At 36.3% G+C, this 19,798-nt stretch overlaps 1 protein-coding gene across 3 annotated transcripts in view; it reads left to right on the plus strand.

Annotated features, from left to right (window-relative positions):
- Positions 1-19,798, plus strand: part of LOC130093560 (metabotropic glutamate receptor 7) — a 216,922-nt gene that overhangs the window by 147,993 nt on the left and 49,131 nt on the right. For all 3 annotated transcript variants that reach the window (XM_056260572.1, XM_056260571.1, XM_056260573.1), the window contains one exon: positions 729-868. In XM_056260572.1, coding sequence (XP_056116547.1) covers positions 729-868 — 140 coding nt within the window. The remainder of the gene's footprint in view (positions 1-728; positions 869-19,798) is intronic.

Genomic DNA, 19,798 nt, shown 5'->3' on the forward strand with positions numbered 1-19,798 from the left:
CAGACAGACAGACAGACAGACAGACAGACAGATAGATAGATAGATAGATAGATAGACAGACAGACAGACAGACAGACAGACAGACAGACAGATAGATAGATAGATAGATAGATAGATAGATAGATAGAGATATAGATATCTATCTTCTAATACAGTATCTATTAATTCCGTCACTTCATCTGTAAACGGAATAAACAGAATTATTCATAATTTAACTTTCCAATTAATAATCTTTGTGGATCAACGCAGAACAATAATCACTGGAGAGAACTGGGAGGCTTCTGTAAATCATCATTGTTCTCGGTTAGTGTTCCCAGGACGAGCGCTCAGACACAGGAAATGGCCGCACTCCTGAGAGCGGCCTGGCACACACTCCAGCGCAGTGAGTGTGATGAGAGTGTGTCAACAGGACGCTTCACCTGAGCTTGAGGAACACACTGATGATGTTCTGGCAGGTTTGTGATGGTGAATGCCAAGCCCTGCAGGTACAGCTCTTCAAACACGCGCTCCACAGTGAGTGTCAGGACGTGTCAGTCTCCGCTCCTGGCCTGAGGGGTTGTGTTTCCGTCACGAACGAACTTTTTTTTCTCTATGGAGCGCAACTCTTTTGTTGTTGTCTACAAGGCATGTCAGGTTGTTGTTTGGTTAATGTATGGTTGATACAGTAGTTTCGTCTGACAATGTTGACTCTACATTTCTAAAAATATGTTTTTTTTTGTCTTTCGTAGGGAGCGCCGGGACGTCCGTCACGTTCAATCGAAACGGTGATGCACCGGGACGTTACGATCTTTTCCAGTACCAGATTAATATCAACAGCACTCCCGGATATAAAGTTATTGGACAGTGGACAGAATCTCTCCAACTTAGAGTGAGTATATGTGATCTACAAAAGAGTGGCGTGAGATTATGCGTTTCTGATTCATCCTTCAAAAGTTTACAATCTGATTTTGGTAAGTTAGAGAGGAAACTTGCATTTTAGGCGGATTTATTTATACTGGTTCCCAACTATGAAAACATCCATTAAGCAATGAAACCTGTTTAATGGTCCACACTCAATACTCAAGAAAAAGCAGTTAAATATGTGTACGTAATGTATTTTTTTTACTTATGTGTTTGTTTGTTTATTTACTTACATTTACTTTATTTACACAATTTTTTTCACATGTTGTTTTAAGTTTTTCATTATTTATTTATTTACTTATTTGTTCATTATCGTTGTTATTATTATTTAAAGCTTGCTTGTTTATTTATTTATAAATAATTGTAATTTTTACTATTCAGTTTCAGAAAATAAAAAAAGCATATATTATGTAGGCTCTTGTTTATTTATTTATTTGTTTGTTTGTTTGTTTATTTATTTGTCCATTCATTCAATTTAAGGAAAATCTGTCAATTTTGAATGCAATTTTTATATGTTGTATTTATATATTTTTGCTTAACGCTGTTATTCATTCATTCATTCATTCATTCGTTCGTTCATTTATTCATTTATTTAATTATTTATCATGTATGATTTTATAAATATATTTATTTAATTGTAATTTTTACTATACGATTACTATACAAACATTTTTTTTAATCATATTTTGTTGCATATATATATATATATATTGATATATTGATATATACTGTATATTCCGATATAGGTCATTTGTCTATTTTTTTATTTTTAGTTTCAGAAATACTGCATCTGTGAATGGTTTTAACGCCAAGTTTCTTTTTCCTTTTTTTATCTAGTTTAGTTTTAACATTGTTTGTTCGTGTATTTTTAATATTAAGTCATTTGTAATATGAATAATTAAGTTTTTCCCTGTGGTGGTTGAGGAATCTCTCTCTACACCCATCGGTTGGGCACAGCCAAGTGGAACAGTTCAACATAATATCACTTGTCCAGATAATTGCTAGGGACATTTTAAAGATTCATCTTAATAGCAAAAGCGTCATAAGACCGTAACCTCTGAGTGAACCGTAGATTATACGGTAATGTGTATGAGAAACCCTTGCTCTGGGGTGTACAGGTTATTATAGGTGCATTAATAATATCACCAATCTGTTCGTGCCGATGCATCCTGGGATTATTGAGCACGCACGGCAGCAATAAATAAAGTTCAGTTTAAATGAAGTGAAATAAAGTTAATTTCATACACAGTCTGATTATGAACTCAGCATTACTGTAAGGAACACTTTTATGATCAGTTTCGTCTTTCAGATCTAATATTGTCATGATGGAGCAACCGTTTTAAGAGAATCTTGCTGAGCATGTTAGTTTAAGTAACAAGTAGTTTGTTTTATTTATTTATTTAACTTATTATTTGTTTTATTTTATTATTTATGTATGTATGTATGTATGTATGTATGTATTTAATTTAATTTAATTTATTTTATTTCCTTTTTACATTTTATTTATTTATTTATTTAATTTTATTGTATTTCCTTTTTAAATTTTATTTATTTTATTTTATTTCCTTTTTAAATTTTATTTATTTGTGGGGTTTTTTTTGTTTATTAGTATACTTTAGTGATTCACATCAGACTTAATGATGTTATAATTTTTAGGTCCACTCTCGCTGTAATTGAACGGCGTTTCACCTTTGTCATCATTTGCTTTTCATATATTGAAATCCCCAAAACTCAATAGTTTCTAAAAAATATGCTATGAAAGGATATGATGTCGTCATGTGACGTCGTCTGAACTGCTACATCTCATTCACAACCACTACATTTAATTCCCTGACATCTGGTGTTAATTCATCCGCAAGTTTTTTTTTTTTTTTTTCATAAAGGCAAAGAATAATTGTGTTGTCGCTGGAAGTATGCGTCTCATCGTATGTACTTAGTATTTGTCAGGCTGTGCTCTCGCTTGGCCTCAATAACGCTGTAAATGGATTTGTCTTGCATTGTGGGAATCCTTTTTTTTATGCGCCGCCTGTGAAAAGCTGTATTATTAGAGGAGAGAAGAACGGTGAAAGTGAGGGTGCGAATGCTGTCTGCCTGTGATTCACATCTTCCGGCCTCCATTGAGTCACAGAAAAGAAGTCTGACTAAGTCGTCTTCAAAGATCACCTGCGGCTCCCGCAGCAAATGTCATTTGCGCCTCAAACCCCCGTCCCTGTCCCTTCACGCAGGGGAAATCCAGGAATCCCCCCGTCGTCTTACGAAGGAAACATCACTGCTTTCCTCAACAACCCGCTGATCACACACAAATTATATGCAGTCGGTGCAACTTTTCAAATTTGCCTATTTTATCGTTATAAATCCTATCTTTATAAATAAACTTCAGATTTGAGCTTTAAACAAATGCATTTTCGCCTGAAAACTCTTAAAACTACTTTTCGTACTCACTAACGGTAGTATTTTGAAAAATTATGTGGGTTTTCTCCTCCATTGACGCTTTCTGGTTGGTGCGAGATGCATTCTGGGATACATTCATGATCTAATAGTAAATGGTATATTTTTGTATACTATTTTATTATTATTTTAAACACTACTCAAGTGTGTGAAAGCTTTATTTGACTCGTCGTTGCGTTACAAAATGTCCAGAACACAATTTTTAGGTGTTTTTAATGCAATAAGAACTTCTATGATTTAATTTTTTTTTTGTCTAATCAAGCACCGTGTCTCTTTCGCAACATTTTATGTTGTGCTTGGATGGTGAAGAAACATTTCAGATATATATTTACATTGTGGGAATGTTTCTAAATAGTCAAGAATAGTCAAGATGGATTATTATTTTATGACAAAGTGACCGAAAACTATGGAAGCTTGTTTCCGCCACAGAATCATTTTTTTTAAAAGAGAATTGCGACTTTTAATTTCACAATTGCGAGTCTACATCTCGCAATTTTGACTTTATTTCTTAGAATTGCGTGATATAAAGCCGCAATTCTGACTTTTTTTCTCAGAATTGCGTGTTTATATTTTATATTTATATAGCACGCAATTGCGAGATATAAAGTCAGAATTCTGTGATATAAAGTCGCAATTGCGTGTTATAAAGTCAGAATTGCGAGATATAAACTTTTTCTCGCAATTGCGACTTTATATCACAGAATTCTGACTTTATATCTCCCAATTGCGTGTTATAAAGTCAGAATTGCGAAATATGAACATGCAATTCCGAGAAAATAAGTCTTTATAACTTTACGACTTTATAACTCGCGATTGCAACTTTATATCTCGCAAATCTGAGATAAAAAGACAAAATTGTGTGATAAAAAGTCGCAATTCCCTTTTATATTTTTCATTCTGTGGCGGAAACAAGCTTCCATAGAAAACAGTCTAAATTATCCATCAATGTTTTTAAAATTCGCTAATGGGTGGAAATGTTGTGCTAATTGCGTTCTTAGCATCGCAGCATGGAATGCCATCATAGCCGTTAGCATAAACCGTCTACTTTCCGGTCAGTTTTCTCTATCGTTAAGGTGGATAGCAACAGTTTGAAGAAAATCTTGTTGTTTATGTGTGCTTTTACGTTTTCATTTGGTTTAACGACATTTGAAGTTAACACTGTCGCCCCCTTGAGTCCCGAGGTTTGTTAGCACCACGATAACTCCACTGAGTCACAGATGATAATCCTTCTCCAAGGATCTCCTACATCTCCCAAAGCAAATGTCATTCGCGCCTCATTCCCGGTTCTCCCCACCGAGAGCATTGACGAGAAAGTCCCGCTAATGGAGCCGCACGTCCAAATCTGCAGGGATCCTGTGTCTTTCCTCACCGCTGTCTCACGGCGAAAGCGTCCCTGTTTTTGGCGCCGTCTCAGAAAGCGTGAAGTGATGTTTTCTCCTCACTCTCTGGGCACAGACGGCCATGAAAGGTCATGTCGCAATGAGCTGTACTGGGAGCGCTGATACTGAATGCACACCTACTGACTCTTATCGGAATGCTAGCAGGAGACAACAGCGGGTTGTTGGGTTTATCCTTCTTCCTTAGTGGGCTCACAATAAAAGCTCGAGTTTGAATCCATTCCCAGAAAAGGCGCTGGATTATGGTGGAGTTGGTTATTATTGAATTTCATCAGGATGTGCCGTGGAAAAGAGCTCTAATGTGTTTTATGCTTGCTGCAGAAGTATTAATATTTAATGACTTTACACAAATTTTTTCCTAGGATTTGCATTTTCGCAAAAAGCTCTGAATTTTAAAACAGGAAGCTTGGGTTGCTTGGACAGTCAATGGACTTACCTGCAGATTGGCACACACCTTATTCTTTATGGTTCTTGGTGTAACATGACAGATGAGTCATGCAAATGGGCATATTTTTTATTTTCTTGGAGATCTTTCTTATACCTCACAGGTGCCGTTTGACATGTTTCACACTAAACACGAAGCTGCTGCATAACGTGACAGCTGATTGGAGGATGGTTGGTGTTTAACCCTCTGGGGTCTGAGGTGTTTTCTGGGTCCTGGGGGCTGTTCCATAAACCAAGATTAGAGTATAAGCCAGGCTTATTTCGGTTAGTCAAGCTTATTTTTGGTAGATTCGGTTTCATAAATCAAACTTAAAAAAGTTCAAACTCAGTTACCCTGGCAACTTATGCTGGGAAACTAGCCTGGTCCAGGGCAGGCTAACTGTCAGGCTAAGCCTCAGTTGTTACACAGATCCTCAACACTGACCGACAAGAACACAATGATATTACCACTGACAGTCTCTAATACCATTATTGGACTTTATAAATACACAGTATACAGAAAATCAACTTAAATAAGGCTACAATAGACACATATATAAGGCGTTTTAAAGTTTTCCGTTTAGGACATGTCATTTTTGTAATAAAGACATTTTAATTAAGGAATGCCTCGGTTATCAGAGAATTCTTTCTCTACACTGTCTCTTATATATATATATATATATTTATATATATATATATATATTTTTTTTTTTTTTTTTTGAAGTACTTTATTATGTCTTTCAATTCAAACACATTTAACACAATTATACAAATGGACAGTTCCTTTAAAGACATCATATTTTCCCCCAATAAATATTCCTTATTTTTCCTTCTACTTTTTTTTCTTTTGTGATAATACCAACACATACATATAAATAAAACAATAAATAAATATTAATAAAAATATAACATTCACATATATCAAACTCTTATAATGAATGACACATAATTCCTAAAAGTTATTCAAGTAATATTATTTAAATATCAAATATTCAATATAATAAATAAAATAACAAATAACTAGAAATAAAAGGGAAGGTTACATAAAAATGTAGTTAATGTAGGCCAATATATATTCCTTTATTTTATGGAATCTTCTTTGATTTTAGAGTTGCACATATCTTTTCAAAATGTATACATTTGTTCTTAATTTAATGTTATCCTCTCCATAATGTACTTTAGAAACTAAATCTAACCACTCATTTAAAACTGGGGATTCTTGCTTTCTCAAAAAAAAAATGATTGCATTAAAAGCTGTAATTCTCAGCATTCTAAATAAGTATATATCATCTTTATAAAGTAGCATAGGTCCTATACCCAAAACTATATTTTGTATCTTTATTTATTTAGTTTCTTTAAAAAAAATCTTCCCTGAATTAGGCTACTTCTGTTCAATTTCTTTTTTTTTATTAGAAGTATAAAATATATGAGTGTAATGAGCTAGAAGTTCACTGCAACTTATCCAACATCCTAAAGAGAAATTATTATAATTAGAAGATATTTCTAGTGTTATAAAAGATCGCATATTAATTTTCCAAGCAAAATGTATATTTTAGTCAGAATTATTGCGCTCCTATTTGGCGCGCATGCGCGCAGCAGCGCTCGTTCAATATGAAGATTAGCAGCAAAATGGATACATTTGCACGACTTTCTAACATTTACAGATGGAAAATATAACTGTAAAATGTAATTTGTGCACTGAGGGAAAAAAAAAAACATGTCACAAACGCATAAAACAGCACAAAATATACGCTGTTTGATGGTGGATCGATTTGATCCACGATTGACCTCTAGGGCTGCTTCAGAAACGCGTGCACACGCAATTATCTAGACTAGATAAACCTGGATCAAATTAGTGAGATTGAGTGAACTTCAATTACCTTTTATGGAACCACTTTAGCCCCAACTTATTTGTTAGGCTCATTCAAGTCAGGTTTTGGAGTTTAATCCCCGCTTTTCTAAGCTTCATTTATGGAACAGCCCCCTGGAGGTGTTCTGACAAGCTCTGACATTTGTGCCTATTTCTGTTACTTGTGACATTTTCATGGCTAAAATCTGATTACACTGTATTCAGCAAAAAACTCTGCTACAATAATATGTCGGCAGCATGTATGTAAAAGTTTGTAGTTTTAAGATAATGATGTTTATGCGTGGTTTGTGAAGAAACAAAAAAAATGTCACTGAAATAAGGTCATGAAACCCATTCTAATTATTTCTTCACAAGACTTTTGAAAATTGTATCACGTAGCCTAGAATATTTGCTCCAAAACTATGTGATAAATCATCCTGCCTACTCATTCAGATAAAACATTATAATGATTTAAAATTTGAAAGTCATGTTTTGTGTAAGAAAGCTTTATGCGGGGAGGCGTTAACCACCCATTAATATTGAGTGTTTCACACCTGAGAAAGACAAAGACCCTCCCCTAATGGCCCTATACGGTGCTATTATATACAATACATTGTTGAGCAAGACTTTGGACCAATGGGATTTCACTCTGGGCGGGGCTTAAGTGTTGATCTTAGGCTGGATTCGAAATTGCATACTTCTTTATAATATAGTAGGCAAAAAACTGTTTATGTGTTTTGGCCGTTCATTTACACGCCAACTGCGTTTTGGGGGCCGGAAAACGCAAGCTTTTGGAATCGGGTTTCAAAGAGCAAGTTTTTGAAAATGATACCGTCATCGTCTTCCGTGTAAACTACAAAAACATGAATTTGTGAAACCGGTGATGTCATGAGCATGTGTATTCGTGTATTAGTAGTGTTTCTTTACAAAGTGACATCGCCATCTACTGGCCTAACATGAATAATACAGTGTTTTTAGTCGTTTTCACAGATCCGTGTGAACTGGGATTGTTTTGACAAAGGTGTCGTCTGGACGCGAATAAAGGACAGGAATAAGCTTTCCATTTTTAGTTTATCGTTGTTTGTAAACTTACTCCTAGTCGAGCTCAGGCACTTCTGCTTTAATTATGACTTAGGAATGTTACGGGCTAACTAGCTAAAGTTTGGCATTACTCAGTGAGGGATCTTTTGAGAAATCTTCCATGAAGCATCTTTGATATTATCAAACTGATTTATGTACTTTTTATCAAACAGGATGCGATTTTTGAGAGTGAGATAAACCAATTAATATCACAAAATATCACAGAATTACGCACGTGATGAGTCGACTGTGAACAAAGCATGAGCGCCAGCAACTTAAACTTCCAACTAGGGGTGTGCGTCTCATGTGGTTTTTGATCGTGGACGATTAAAATATCTCTTCACGATCTGCTTTTGAAGAAAAATCATAGTATCGTGCATTCTATCAGTTCAATTCTGGCGCCTTCATCTCAACATACTGGACATTCACATCACATCACATGTAAACGCAGAGGTAGAGTTACACTCACGGGACACCGCAATTCACAAAAGTTCATTATTTACATGTGCGTCAAAGTCCTGCTAGTTAAACATGTCATTCACGTGCTGATGCCCCTGCATACTGTATGAGCCCCTGCATACTGGACTTAGTTATCTTTCGAGTCTTATTGCGCTAATACTGTCAAATACACACAAGGTTTACATAAACAAAGTTGGTTATGTCTAAAGTGAAAGCAAACAGAGAAAATCTGCTTGTCAAATGCGTGTATATTAGACGCGTCGCGTGCAGCTCTTAAAGAGACAGTAATAATATGTATATATATATGTATATATATATATGCTGCCGCTTGTCCTTAAAGAGATACTGCACCCAGAAATAAAAATTATGTCATTATTTACTCACTCTAATGTTGTTCCAAACCTGTATTCATTTCTTTCTTGTGCTTAAATATAATATGGAAGTCACTGGAGTACAGCAACTGTTTGGTTAGCCACATTCTTCCAAATAACTTTTATTTTCAATAGAAGAAAGAAACTTGAGAGAGTAAATGATGACATTTACATTTTTTGGGAGAACTAGCTCGTTAATGTTAATAAAACAACAAAACACAGAGGAAATCACTCACTGCTCTTGACTGAGAACTTTAATAGAAGCTTTAATCAGCTTTTTTTTAATAAGCAAACTTAATAAGCAAGTTGCAAATTGCAAGTAAAAATTTTTATTCGATCTACGATGTAGAGACATATATAATGGGGATATTACGTTTTTGCTAACGCTAACCTACCAGCTAGCCATGATGTCTGAAACGGCTGAAACATCCACACAGCTCTACATTGAGCTGATTGTGTGCCAGAATAGCGGATTGATGTGCCTCCTGCCCTTCCGACCTTCCTTACAATAAACTGAATGAGGGCCGGCAATCCACGATGAAAACATGGGAAACAAAGGCTCGGTTGACTTCATTCAGTTCACAGTAAATTAATGGAAGGTATTTACACAAATTGAACATCAAGCGTGACATATAAAGGAGCAGTGTTTGAAAACAAAACCGCTCGCCCATTCTTCATTTTTAATTAGCTTATCATTGGATACTGTCCCTAATACCAACAGGGTATAATTATGCACTTCCCCGGAGTTTCAAACTTTGATTAGTCTGGGAGAATAGAGCCTATAGACGTCGAGCTAATTATGTCTGTCTCGGGGATAGAGCCAATGCGTCTTCTGTCACTTGAGGGATTATGGTTGCACTTTATTGGGTTATGAGTCACACTGGATATCTTCTGCGATCACGCCCCCCCCCCCCCCCCCCCCCTCCCCCACTCCCTCCCGTCTAATAGTTAATGTCATCTAAGTCAGTTGGTCATTAACACAAATTAAACCTTGCCAGAGCGATCTGGACTCTGACGTGGACACGAAAGGCATTGCATTATCCTATCCGTGCATTATCCTTCTTATTATACGGCTACTTAGCAAATACATTTAAATCAGATGCCTTGGCCAATTATACCGTTTAGTATATACAGTGCTGACATATTTGACTGCATAATGCTCCGATTTAATATTAATAGACTCTGTGATGATTAACCATTTCACACACTGAGGTCACTATAAGCTTCTACAATTATAAGGAGTCATATCTTTGTTACATTTTCCATGTATTGATGTTAGATTGGTCCACTAAATTGGACATCATGCATCACTAGGTAAATTTCAGCTACAACTCATACTATTAAATACTTCGTCTGTAGTAACTTTGTTTGGCTGTAAATGAATGTATTTGGGTTATTAGAATGTAATCTGCAGTTACATCACAAAAGTAATCTGATAACGTAATGTAACTCGTTACATCGAAAAAATCCATAATGTATGTTTGCAAAACAGTTTTGACCTTTTTCATAAATATTAAATAAATAAATATTTGATATTTAATAATTACTCATTACTTGGTTACACCACATGACATTAAATTAAAACTTTTGATTGAAATATTAACTTTTTTTTTCAAAACATCCAAGATTCATGTTTGTAAAACATAATTTTTATTTTTACCTATATAATTATGTATTATTTAATACAAGTATAATACAAGTAAGTATTTGGTTACACCGCATGACATTTAAATGAAAAATATAAAAAAGTGTAATCTTAAAAACTGGATAACACTAGTTTAGGGTTCAATTCTCATTATTAGCATGCATATTACTAGGATTTTGCCTGTTTATAAACCACATATTAATGCCTTATTCTGCATGACCTTAGTCTACATCCCCTAATCCACCCAATACCTAAACTTTATTTTTATTGAGGCAAAAGTCGTAGTTAATAGAATTGGACCCTAATGTAGAGTGTGAAGTGTCAATACAGAGCTCATATTTCCAAAGACCTTGCCAAATGTCTTTTTAAACTATATTTTTAAAAGATTGTTCTTTTTGTTCGCGCCGTGGATGTTCTTGTGAAACTTTTTTGTTGAATAAAATATCAGTCTGTTAAATTAGCTTTAGCGTTCAGTGTCTAACGACAACTGCAGCCCCCTAGCAAGATCGAGGCCAATGAACGTCTGTCACTTTAGACACGGCCTCCAGCATTCAAAACCCAAAACAGCATGAGCCGACAATGGATGAAAGATGCTAATTCCTCTTTCAGACCTGGATCCATTAAGCAAAAGAACAGATTCATGAAGAAACTTTCATATAATAGATTTCCATACAGTCACGCCCCTTCAATCACGCCATGTTGCGCTAATTTGCTCCGCATTTATGCAGTGGCACCCGTGTGTCGGGGGACCTGCTAAAAAAGGGGTCTTCCTCCACGCTAGTTAATTAGCATAGCAAACACTTGAACGAGGAAGCTCTGAAGCGTACGCGCGGTGTCAGATCACATGTGACAAGAAGGCAGTGTTGGGAAAGTAAGCACCGTGTGACACAAGCCAGAGACAATTACCGCGGAGGACAGTTTTGCAAACTCATAACGACGCCGTTTGAATGGAAAAGAAATAGAGTATCGCCACGCCTCTCATTAGCGCTACTAGGGTAACGTAATTAGCATTATGACACGGCTTCCCACACTTGAACGAATTTGCATCCCGTTTCTCGCTCTATGAGTGTGTTGAGGAGGAGGTGAGCTGATGAAGAAATGAAGAAACCAACCAGACCGAAGGCTAAAGAGTTAGATCTCGCCCGGTATCCATAGCAACAGGGCCGTTAATCTCATTAGGATCGCCACACTGCGCTTAATTACGAGTAACAGGACAGAGTATGGTGAACCCCAAAGTCCAAATTACGAACCATGCGTCTTGAAGCCTGGTGGGGAAATTGATTTGGGTGGGGAGCAGATATCAAGCTAATTACTCTTGCCCCCTCATTGCAGATGTGATGGAAGGAAGGCGGACGTTAGCGCAATGCTAACGATGCTTAGTCCAGCTTGTGTAGTAGATAGATGAGCCCTGGAGGTTGTCACAATGGTACAGAGTCAAAGTTGAAAACCTTGACCACAGATGTGCCGCAGTGGACGTATTTATGCATGCTGTGTATGAGAAAGAAAGCGAGAGAGAGAGAGCTTTAATTCCTGGTTTCTAAGCAACTAGAGAGAATGCTTGGCACCTTGCGGAAAACTCTGAAACCTCCCTTGTGTGATTTAATACACACAATATCTGTATGGGTTTGTTTGGAGCTAGAATAGTTTGGGTGTTTTGACAGTTTTTTGGCATTTTTTTTGACAGCGAGATTGCAGCCATATTTGAAAGAAGAATGGATTTGGTGGTATACAGTCCAAATAATAGTAATATGCACTGTACTTCTGATTTAATAAACATTATTAAGTTTTAATTAAGACAGTTTTGAACTTTATTAACCATTCAGTTTGTGCTACTGACATGAATGATAATTCAAATTGGCTTAATTCGACAGAGAAATCCCACAGATTTACATAAATGATGCCTGCCATATCTAGAGACCGGAATGCCCTAGCAACTGCATGGCAACACAATTAAAACTACTGTAAACACCTTAGAAAATGTATTGTAACATTGTGGCAATCGCCCATATCACCTTTGTAATGTGGTGGTGAGTTTTGCATGAGCAAGTTTTGTTATTGTTTTTATTCTTATTCGCCTAAAATTTGCAGCTATTTAAAGGTCCCATATTATGCCCCTTTTCACAAGATGTAAAATAAGTCTCTGATGTCCCCAGAGTGTGTATGTGAAGTTTTAGCTCAAAATACCCAACAGATAATTTTTTACAGCATGTTTAAATTGTCATTTTTTGGTGCGCAGAAAAACACGCTGTTTTAGTGTGTGCCCTTTAAATGCAAATGAGCACGGCACAGGGGGCGGAGCTTAAAGAGCTCGCGCTCAGTCTCAGGACAATTTCATCTCACAGAATGATGATAATAATATCAGAAACTCTCAGTAACGGTGTTCATTTCGAACCGGAGTCGGACAATAATGCCTACAGAGTCAGAGTGTTGTATAGAGATGGAACAGGTATAGTTTAGTAGTTTAATTACGGTTATAACGTATTTGTCATCTGCTCGTATGTATCCACTATTAATAGCCTAAGTCTGCTGTTTCGGACCAGGTCCGAATGATGATCAAACATATACTGATGAGTTTAATAAAGTTTATTGTACATAACACAAAAGATGAAGCGTCAGTTTTACTTCAGAAACTCACCGTAAGAGCTGAGTAAACAGTAAGATATAAGAAGTGCGCAAGTAGGCTACATAAACGAATTTCGGTAGAGTTGAGGGAGCATTTTCTTTAAAAACAAAATAATTCCACCTCGTCTTCAGCGGCTGCCTCAGATTTCGGGAGTAAATAGAGAGAGCTATGTGGATTGATACATCCAGCCACACAACACCTACAACGCTGGGAGACTTTCTCGTCGTCAGTGCAGCAGCTGTGAACTCGATCAGGGCGGCTCTATGTTAGAACTGCAGTGTCTGTCAACACTCGTGGGCTTAGTGACGTCACTAAAACAGCACTCTGAAAACAGGTCGTTGGGAGACACTGCTGATGATTTATGGGGATTAATAAAAAAGGAGTGAGTGCATTTTTATCACTATTGGATGGTTCTGTGCACACACTGCCAACACACATTAATGTCCAAACAGCATGCAAAAGTGAATTTTGCATAATATGGGACCTTTAAAAAAAAAACACACACAAAAAAAAAAACATGGTGGGCGAAAATAAAAAAATTATGCCGAACGACTTAAAAAGCAGCTGAAAAGTTTTGTTAAAAAAAGTATAAATATTTGGATAAAAAATATGAATTAATTATATACTATTATAGTATGTATTACGATTTTGAATTACATTTTATTTTTATGTTTCGAGTTTTCATTTTGTTTTTAATTTACATTTTAGTCATTTTGACATGGGCTTTTCTCGTTTTTATTAAAATAATTCTATATAGTTTTTATTTGTTTTAGTTTTTTGTCAACTTATTTATTTCAGTTAGTTGACAGTGCAACATTGCAAATTTCTTTTCTTGCAGCTCCAAGTTTATATCTCGAAATGTCCAACTTTTTTCCTCACAATTTTGAGTTTATATCTCAAAATTATGAGAAAAAAATGTAAATCGTGATTGTGTCAAAGTCATATAAATACGTTTTTTTTTTTTTTACACGTTGTAAAATGTTATGTGGTACGAACCCCCATAAACACCTACAAATATTACAAATAAATAATTAATCATATTTGTAGAAAACACTTTTTTTACTCTGCATGTGTACACTCATGTATTCAAAGTGCAAGAAAATTTTTACTTTTTACTTAAATCCTTAGCTTACACTGAAAAAGGGCCATTCACAGACAAAAAACACTCACATTTTCTTCAACAAATATAAAAATGTTGTTAATATGTAATGCAAAAAACATTATGTCTTACTGTGTAGCCATTGGCAAGTCTATTGTAAGTCCCCTGTCAAGGTTACATGGATACATTTAATATTAATATCTACCTGTCTACTTCGCGGGATGTTCTCCGCCGGGCAAACGCTAGCTCGTTCTTTTACCCTCAGGCTAACGTTATTTAAGCTGTCACCCCAGCTATGACGCTGGCCTGCCCACCACCATGATTTATTGACAATTGTGCTTGACTCACAATTTAAATGCAGGGAAGGGAAGAAAAGGGCTGGCTGGGCCCGATAAGAGAAGAAGGCTCTGGGAATAATGAGGGCCATCTTCACCTCCTCCCTGCATTGCTAAATACACTCCGGACCAGCTTTCCGTTCGGCCACGGCTCTCCCAGCACGCCGGGGCATGAACCGAGTGATCCGGTGGAGCGTGAAAAAAACAGAATTCGGGAACAGAACAGCAGCCACGGGACAAAACAACGCAGTTTTAAATGTCACACACAGGATGCAATTGAGTTTCCCTGTAGATTCGCAGAATACAGTTTGTTTCATGTTTAATTCAACGCGTTATTTGCCGGTTTCATAAATTGTGAAATTCACTAGCAAACACTTTTTCAGTGTAGAACATTTATCACGTTCTGCTGGTGATTTTGGGGGGAACGTGGTTTAGGATGTTTTGGTCAATGTAGAAATAGTTTATATGTCATTTACTCATTCTGAACCTGAATGACTTGTGATAACGCAATGAAACGTGACAAATAGTGCGGACGTAATTTTTGGACAGTGTGTCATACGAAGAAATTATGAACACATGCAAAAACAAGAGAGAACCAATGAAATATTAAGAACCGATCATGTTGTTGTCAAAGTGTTGTTTTTTTTTACCACTTTTCGCCTCTACTGTATATATATTTGAGTATTGAAAAAATATACAATATTACTGTTTTTTTTTGTTTTTTTTTGCAATCAAATAAATTCAGCCTTGGTTCACAGAAGAGACATTAAAAAATATTACCGATCCCAAACTTTTGAACAGCAGTGTATATAAGCTCAAAGGACATAAAGTCCCATAAAGTATGATAAAACTAGTTCATATGACTCATCATGCACTATATCCCAAGTCTTTATATACCCGTTTTCTGTGAGGGGAAAAGACAGAGATCTAAGTGATTATTAACTGATAATGTTTCTCTGCCGTCGACGGTTAGCTGCTGTGACAAGATTGAGTCGAGAACAGGATCAGTCAGATTCTTGAATGAATTATTCAGATTGCTTTTATGAACTGTGACTCAAAACCAGTTTATTCATGAATGGAGCATCGCTACAGTAGCTACTGTACGTCTCTCATAAACTCCCATGAACTGGAATGACTTCAGGGTGAGTAAATGATGACAGAATTATTTAATTTCAGGGTGAAGTATTTCTTTAATAAAAAGACTGAAATTAAATATAGTTGTTTGATTCAAAGGCATCTTAATCTTTTCGGGTGACGATGCCCTATTATAATAAACTGAATAATTCGTTCAGGTTCATTAGCCTACGAATTGTAGCAGCGTGGTATAGTAATAGGCCTATAGCATATGCAGTCGCATATCTGTTTATAAGTGTTTATGATGACTGTAAACAAGGTTAATCTTAGTCAGGTGTATTTAATGATGTTTTGCAGCATATTTTTTTTAAATATAGTGCGAGTGAGATGTGTAAAGAGACATGTATAAATTATGAGTTCAGTATTTTAGCCAATCCAGGGCTGTCAATCAAATAAAATTAAGCGTCAGCTCTGCCAAATATATAAATGTCACCTTCGTATTATTGTGTATTGTCACTTCAGAAACGGCATCTGCGCCACCTTTGTAAAAGTTTTAGTTACCTTCTTTCTTCATCTCTGATGCCATCATTCTTAAAGTCCCCATATAGTCTCATTTTATCCCTTAAAACTCACCAAAATGACATATTTAAACGTTTTTTCCTTGAAAAAAAATATCTTCATGCCTTAAAATAGCTTGAATGTAACTCTACACCCTTGCCTCATTTAGTATACGCGTTCTATGAATATGCAAATGAGCCCCGCCTCCACTCACTCACACCAGCTCAGAGATCCACTCGTTGATCTGATTGGTTACAAGGTAGTTTGTGACGTCAGAAACACAGAAAACCTGTTTGTAAACAGTCATTATTCTTTCAACTCCAGAAACTGAAAACTTCAAACCTGCAGAAATGTGTCTGTGCTCACTTTAAACTAACTCGGAAGCTACAGTAGTCGACAAAAGCTTGAACTAAATTGGTTCAGGGACAAAAAAACACTTGTCAGTCTGTTCCTGCTGGATTGCAGCCTGGCAGATTTTTTTTTTTTTTGTCATCATCTTGTGTACTTTCTAAGCAGTTTACATTTAAAATGTGTAGCGAGACAGCTAATCAGTAAAATCTGGGAACCTGGTGGTGTGAATGCTTCGAAAAAGCGGAGGCAATCTGTCGCTGAGGGACAAGTAATTGACTTCTGTTGTACCAGTGTCAGTGCAGCTGTAGTTAGTTTGAGTTTCTCAATCTCTCAGCCGACATTTTCCCAATGACCCCTAATGGCCTTCCTTCATGAGTGCCTGCTAGCCACCAGCCCCCCAATGTTCGGCCGACTGCAAGCAATGATAGCAGATGATACAAGATCGGATTCGCCCAGAGGTAGAGATTGCTCTTTAAATACAACTGTAGCTCTGCAAATCAAGTGTGGGGACTTTGGCTTGTTCGCTTGTAACTTTGTTTTTGGACCTTTTCTCGAACAAAAAAGGAGGCCCAGATTAAAGAACTCAAGCTAGCGGAAAAATAAATTACCGGTTGTCAGAGGAAGCTGGAAGCTCAGGTTTGAAAAGTGCTTCGAACTCGGGTTGAGGTTGTAATGTATTCCTGGTTGTGCTTTGATTCAGGTTGTTTGACTGGAAAACAGCTTTAATGATAATGCTACGCCTTTCAGTACAGAAAACAACAACTCCTCCCTGTTAGCTTGCTAGCGTGACGGCTCCAAGCTTTTCAGCTGTGAACTTTTTATTGTTGTACTTTCAAATTAGTTTTTAACTACTTTCAAATGTACATTTCAGTTTACTTTTAGTTAGTTTCACACTTCCCTGCAGTCAGGGCAGTTTCCAGTTGTGACCTTTCCTGTTTTCTAAGGTGAGAGTGTTTCAAGTTTTCAAGACTTGGGGCAACATATAGGCTGCATCTGAAATCATATCCTTCCCTACTACATAGTAGATGAAAAACAGTATGTCGGAATTCAATAGCTGAAAAATACCTGGAACATACCGGTAACACTTTACTTAAAGGGGTGTGCTTAAGACTGGCATGACACCTTCATAATCATGACATGACACATGTCATGAATATGACGGAGGTTTAATGCATGTTTATGACAACTGTCATTAAGTGTCTTTCGCTCAATTATGACATTTTGAATGCAAATATGACATTGTTTGAGATGTCTTTGTTTTGACAACTTGACATAAACCAATACATCATAACCTGTCAGGTAATGACAACTTGGCATTACCAAGACAACATAAATTGTCATAAATATGTCATAAACATGACATAGCAGATTAATGATCAAACTTAAGAAACCGCTAAGCTTTATGGGTTAACATTGCATTAAACTGTCATGTGGTTGGTTTTGACATTGGCTGTCATGAGGCCATTATAACTGTGTCATGAATATTTTTCTTGCCCTCAACTACAGTGGTACAAATTGAATTTGTCATTAAAATGTTATAATGGCCTCATGACAGCCAATGTCAAAACCAACCACCTGACAGTTTAATGCAATGTTAACCCATAAAGCTAAGTGGTTTCTCAAGTTTGATAATTAATCTGCTATGTCATGTTTATGACATATTTATGACAGGTTGTGTTGTCTTAGTAATATCAAGTTGTCATGACAAAGACACTGACAGGTTATGATGTATTGGTTTATGTCAAGGTGTCCTTACAAAGACATCTCAAACAATGTCATATTTGCATTAAAAATGTCATAATTGAGTGAATGACACTTAATGACAGTTGTCGTAAACATGCATGAAACCTCCTTCATATTCATGACGTGTGTCATGTCATGATTATGAAGGTGTCATGTCAGTCTTATGCACACCCCTAAAGTGCTACCAAAATGCCTACTATTTCCAGCGAGAAATAAGTGCTGAACTGATTAGGCCACGGGAGAGGATTTGTGAATTGCAGTGAAGCGACGCAACTGATGCCGTAAGTCACATGACAACTACAACAACAGCATGATGAATGTAGTACATTCGGATTACGATTGATTTTTCACAGGTGTTTTACGCATATTTTGCATTGTGTCATGTTTTAGGGCTAAAGTAAATGTCTATAAACGTAAATTACCGGTATATTTTCTGTTTTTGTACAGATTTTTTTCTTACTGTGTGTTAACAGCATATCGCCTCCTTCTGGTTGGATGGCTTTTAGCGCAGTCAGTCGTTCAGATTATTCCAACAGATTTTTTTTTTTCTCTTTTGAAACATTAAATCAATTGAACCGAATGTTTTTCGCAAAATGATTCACTTTTACGAAGCGCGGAAGCGTGTTTTGACAATGCACACTTAGGACATTCAGATATTCATACTATAAAAATATTCTCGGGGCGATTTTGTGAAAATTATCAAAAATGCTTTTTTTATTTTTTTAAATGCTGGCGGGGAAAGAGGTAAATGCCTGATTTTGTTACATTAATTGACTTGAGATCAGTTAAAGCCACACTTTTGACGCATAACACTTATATAAACTTTTCTAAACAGTATTTCTGAAATCATTTGACTTGTTGATATGCACTTTCTTCGATTAGCTATATCTCCATCACTAGCTTCAGTTGGTATTTTAAAACATGTTTTCAACTTTGTTTTTAGTTTACTTCGTATTAAGTCTGATTTGGTTCAAGACGAGTTTTAAATCATTAGTTTTAGTTTAGGAAAACCCTGGCTCGGAGGTCTGTGTGGTATGGTAACGTAGGGGAGTAATTCTCAGGTTGTTTTCTCGATTTTGACATCATCTGAGCGAGCGCTTCAATAATTTAGAGCAGCACTGCTGTCTCTGTTCTATCAGAGAGATATTTGGTGTTCTGGGTAAATAATTGATTCTGCTCTGACTGTTGCTGGGTGTGGATGTATTTTTGAATGTACGTGTCATGCTTTAGCCATCTGATATCATGCTAGCTTTTTTTAATGGAGCTAATGGGAATAGCACGATTTTTAGGCTCATATATAGGCTCGTAATTCAAATACGTGTACGTGTATATTGTCATACAAATACTATTAAAATACTTGTCATGAATTAAAAAAAGGTGCCATTTCTTAAATTCTGAATCTATCCAACCCCCGATGCCCAATAAAGGATCGCCGCATTGTTG

This window comes from Rhinichthys klamathensis, unplaced genomic scaffold (assembly GCF_029890125.1).
Source record: "Rhinichthys klamathensis goyatoka isolate OS25496 unplaced genomic scaffold, OSU_Roscu_1.1 h1tg000009l_1, whole genome shotgun sequence".
Lineage (NCBI taxonomy): Eukaryota > Metazoa > Chordata > Actinopteri > Cypriniformes > Leuciscidae > Rhinichthys > Rhinichthys klamathensis.